General features: G+C 39.0%; 1 protein-coding gene across 1 annotated transcript; it reads left to right on the forward strand.

Annotated features, from left to right (window-relative positions):
- The first annotated feature begins 732 nt into the window (after nucleotides 1-732).
- LOC109790595 (zinc finger CCCH domain-containing protein 30) lies at nucleotides 733-4,468 on the forward strand. The gene is made up of 2 exons (XM_020349778.3): nucleotides 733-992; nucleotides 1,607-4,468. Exon 2 carries the CDS (start codon nucleotides 1,700-1,702, stop codon nucleotides 3,818-3,820), a length of 2,121 nt encoding a protein of 706 aa, XP_020205367.2. The 5' UTR covers nucleotides 733-992; nucleotides 1,607-1,699; the 3' UTR covers nucleotides 3,821-4,468.
- The last annotated feature ends 339 nt before the right edge of the window (nucleotides 4,469-4,807 follow it).

The following is a 4,807-nucleotide window of genomic DNA, read 5'->3' on the forward strand; positions in this document are numbered from 1 at the left end:
ACAATTATCGACTGATCAAGTCATTTTACTTCTATCAATTAGGATTTGAAATCCAATATGACTTTTCTCATGTTTTAAATTGTTCTTTGTAGATTGACACTCAAGATGGAATAAGCAATCCATAATCTCACTCTCTAGCCTTGTATGAAAAGATGTCTTCTCCTGATCTAATTTTTTAAAAAAAATAAATTACATAGTAAATGTTTGTATTAAATATAAACATTAATTAATATTGTGAAAATTTAATTTTATTGACTAAAAACAATAGAAATATTTATACAATATATCTATATTTTGTTAAAATAATAATTATTTATAAGAGTTATAGTCAAAATAAATAGAAAATATATTAAAATTAAATGTTTAGACATTTTTAATATTTATGTCCAAGTTTTAGACTTAAAAAATGAAGATATTTTTTCTTGCTGTCCTTGGATTTGACTCCACAATTAACCGAATTGACTACTGTCCTCACTGAGCGATCATTGGCGCACGAGTCACCCTCTCATTGGCGGACTTCAAGCTCTCATTTCATTCCACTTTAATGTGGCAATAAAATCCACCGTTACCGGTCAACCGGTTCAACCCCCCTTCTCTGTTTGGCAATCCGTTTCAACCCTAGTTTCCCTCCAACCGATCCATCCGGTTCCCGGAGACCCAGTCCAGAGACTTCATTTGGACTTCATTTGGCGTGCATTTCAGTACCATTTGGCATCGCATTTGTTCTTAAATAAATTCGTCCTAAATTACTCTGCATTTCATTTCCATTTCAATTTCTTTCTTTCTTTCTAGTTTCTAGACGTTACTTTCTCTCTCATCTTAACTCTTCCATGTTTCCTCCGTTTCATCGATGGAGAGTGAAGCCTTAACTCTTCTTACGTCTTCCAGATCTCGTTACTCGCGATTCTTTCATTCTTCGCTTTTTCTCACTTCACATTCGCTGATTCTTTCACTCTCTAATCACCAACCTCGCCACCACCACCACGTAACCGGTGAATTTCTCTCCCTTGTTCATCATTTTAATCTTAGTTCGTGTTTTATTTATCAGCCATGCGATTAATGTTGTCACGATTTTCCTCTTTGGCTATCACTTGATGAATTAACACGATCATCCTGTGAATTACTTTTTTTTTTTTTTTTTCTCTTAATCATAGTTTGAAAAAAATGGTTGTTCTATGTTTCTTTTCTTTTTACAATTGTTTTGTTGTTTTTTATTTGTCGCTGGCATCGCTTGTTTAGAGATGATTCTAGATTTTGCTCAGATCTGTGTGTGGTTGTGTTTCATTGAGATTGAAGTAATGCATTTTTATATTATTATTTCCGGCTTCTTGGTTGTTGATAATACTTTATTGTTGTTGTTACGCTATCCTGTGATTTTCTATTATTTACTAAATTTGTTGAATAATTTTGTCGTTTATGTCAGTGTTTCCAATCAAGCGTGTTATTTGCTTAATCTGTTGTTAGAATGCAATCAATCTATAGTTAACTTTTTTTTTTTTTTTTTCACTTCTAATTGTGTTTGTTCATGCCAAATATAGCTGGTTTTTTTTTAATATGTTGATTTAATGATATAATTGTTTTTTTTCCTATGATTATTGGGGTCCAGTTAATTGAAGGCATGTGAGGTGGTCCAGAGAAATCAAAATCTCCTTCAACTTCATCTTTCTTAGGTGTAAAAGTCACAACTAATGTTAAAGAAATGAAAACACTAACAGTCAATACTGAAGATTCTTTTTCCAGTTTGCTGGAACTTGCTTCTAACAATGACATTGAAGGTTTTAAGCTCCTTTTAGAGAAGGATTCTTCATCTATCAATGAGGTTGGACTCTGGTATGGCCGGCAAAACGGATCAAAGCAATTTGTTCTTGAGCATAGAACCCCGTTGATGGTTGCTGCTACCTATGGTAGCATCGATGTTCTGAAGCTTATACTATTGTGTCCCAAGACAGATGTAAATTTCGCCTGTGGGGCGAATAAAAGCACTGCCCTTCACTGTGCTGCTTCTGGAGGTTCTGCCGGTGCAATTGATGCTGTGAAGCTTCTTTTATCGGCAGGGGCTGATGTGAATTGCGTGGATGCAAATGGGAATCGCCCTATTGATCTAATTGTTGTACCTCCCAAGCTGCAAGGCATGAAACCCATACTTGAGGAACTTCTCTCAGATTCTTCTGATGTGTCAGTTGGTGACTTCTCTGTTCCAGTATCTGTTGATTCATCCAGTCCTATTAATTCATCCAGTCCTGGTTCTCCTGCCCATTCATCGAATGGGTTGCCATACTCTCCTTCAGGCTCACCCCCATCACCAGTGGTGTCGAAGTTTACTGATGCAGCTATTAGCTCTTTGTCAGAAAAGAAGGAATATCCCATTGATCCATCTTTGCCTGATATAAAGAACAGCATATATGCTACTGATGAGTTTAGGATGTTTTCGTTCAAGGTGAGACCTTGTTCCCGGGCATACTCTCATGATTGGACTGAGTGTCCATTTGTTCATCCAGGAGAGAATGCTCGAAGGAGAGACCCCAGGAAGTTCCACTACAGCTGTGTGCCATGCCCTGATTTTAGGAAAGGAGCCTGTAGGCGTGGAGACATGTGTGAGTATGCTCATGGGGTGTTTGAATGTTGGTTGCATCCGGCTCAATATCGGACACGCCTTTGCAAAGATGGTATTAGTTGTAATCGAAGGGTGTGTTTTTTTGCTCACACTGCTGAGGAGCTCCGTCCGTTGTATGTGTCCACTGGATCTGCTGTCCCTTCACCCCGATCATCTACCTCAGCTCCTAATGTCATGGATATGGCTGCAGCCATGAGCCTTTTGCCAGGATCGCCTTCATCAGTCTCTTCCATGTCGCCATCACACTTTGGCCAACCAATGTCCCCATCTGCAAATGGCATGTCACTCTCATCTGCTGCTTGGGCACAGCCAAATGTGCCAGCTCTTCATTTACCAGGAAGCAATCTTCAATCTAGCCGATTGAGGTCTTCTCTCAGTGCCCGTGACATTCCACCTGAAGACTTCAGCACAATGCCTGATCTTGATGGCCAGCAGCACCCTTTGAATGACTTGAGCTGTTTCTTACAGCCTCGCCCTGGTGCTGGTTCGGTGAGTCGATCTGGTCGGTCTAAAACCCTAACTCCATCAAATCTGGAAGATCTCTTTTCTGCTGAGTTTTCTTCATCTCCACGGTATTCTGATCCAGCAGCTGCTTCGGTGTTTTCCCCTACCCACAAATCAGCTGTTCTCAATCAGTTTCAACAGCTTCAAAGTATGTTATCACCTATAAATACTAATTTACTGTCTCCTAAGAATGTTGAGCATCCACTTTTACAGGCTTCCTTTGGTGTCTCTCCTTCTGGAAGGATGTCTCCAAGAAATGTTGAGCCAATTTCTCCGATGAGCAATCGGATATCTGCATTTGCTCAACGTGAGAAACAGCAGCAACAGCTACGCAGCATCAGTTCAAGGGACCTTGGTGCCAACAGTCCTGCCTCGGTTGTTGGCTCCCCCGTAAATCCTTGGTCAAAGTGGGGATCTCCTAATGGAAAAGCTGATTGGTCAGTAAATGGAGATGAGCTTGGTCGTCAGATGCGAAGATCAACCTCCTTTGAGCTTAAAAACAATGGGGAAGAGCCTGATCTATCTTGGGTCCAATCTCTGGTGAAGGAATCTCCACCTGAGATGATCAAAGAGAAGTTTGCCTCTCCTGTGCCTACTGCTGCTGCTGATGGACTGAATTCCAATTCCCAAATTGAACCTACTGATCATTCTGTTTTAGGAGCTTGGCTCGAGCAAATGCAACTGGATCAGCTTGTAGTCTAGGCAAATTGACCCTTTACATCTTGTTGAGATAGGTATTTAATTTCATAAGGTACATATTCTTTTGGTGAAATTTTTTGAAAAGACAACAAGGAGGAAGTGTAGTAAAAGGAAGGAGGGGAGGGTTGGTTGGCCGCAAAGTAACCTGAAGGATATTCTATTTTTTTCTTTTTTAATAATTGTCATTCATTATTTCACTACAGGGCTTCAGGAGAGCTGAAGAGGCTTTCTTGGGGCTGATATTCAATAGGAGAGAAATCCTGTAGAGGTTATCTATTTTTCTTCCAAAACGGCCTTGTCATGATTGCCTTTTTCTAAGTTCACCAACAAGCAAGCTAGATGGTTTATAATGGAATAAAGGCCATTGCCTTTTTCTGAGTTCACCATCAAGCAAGCTAGATGGTTTATAATGGAACAAAGACCACCAGCCTTGCTGTTGTTTTAAAGCATTTTCTGAAGTTTACCATGTTAAAGTCAGTGGTTTCCGTCAACTAAGGTTGAAGTTGTTTCTTATGAGGGAATAATTAGATATGATCTGTGGAATATTTACTGCAGATAATGAAGTTTATAATGTTCTTATGCTGTATCCCCATGAAGTTGTACTTGTTATTACGTTGTTTTAAATTCAAATGCATTGTTTTGTATCTTTTATCTTTTTGTTGTCCTCTTTTCTCTCTGATACCTACTTTCATTAAATTTATAGAACTACTCGCACACCCATTTATACTCTTCACTGCAAGTGTCTGAAGGGCTATAGGGTGGCATAAAATGATTTTGTAGTCCTGCATTAAATTCTTGCAGTCTTTTTTATTTTTAAGAAAATTTTTAACTGTGAAATTAGAGGAGGAATATCTTTTTGGCTTTGTTGCTTGCATTGAATGATATAATTCAATATCTGGGGCGGTATTAACTATGCTGCTTGACATCGCTGCAGATTGAAATAGTGTCATGAAGATAGGTAGTTGGTTTTTTTATTGGGGATACCAAGAT

Source organism: Cajanus cajan, chromosome 8, assembly GCF_000230855.2.
Source record: "Cajanus cajan strain Asha chromosome 8, NIPB_CcT2T_4, whole genome shotgun sequence".
Lineage (NCBI taxonomy): Eukaryota > Viridiplantae > Streptophyta > Magnoliopsida > Fabales > Fabaceae > Cajanus > Cajanus cajan.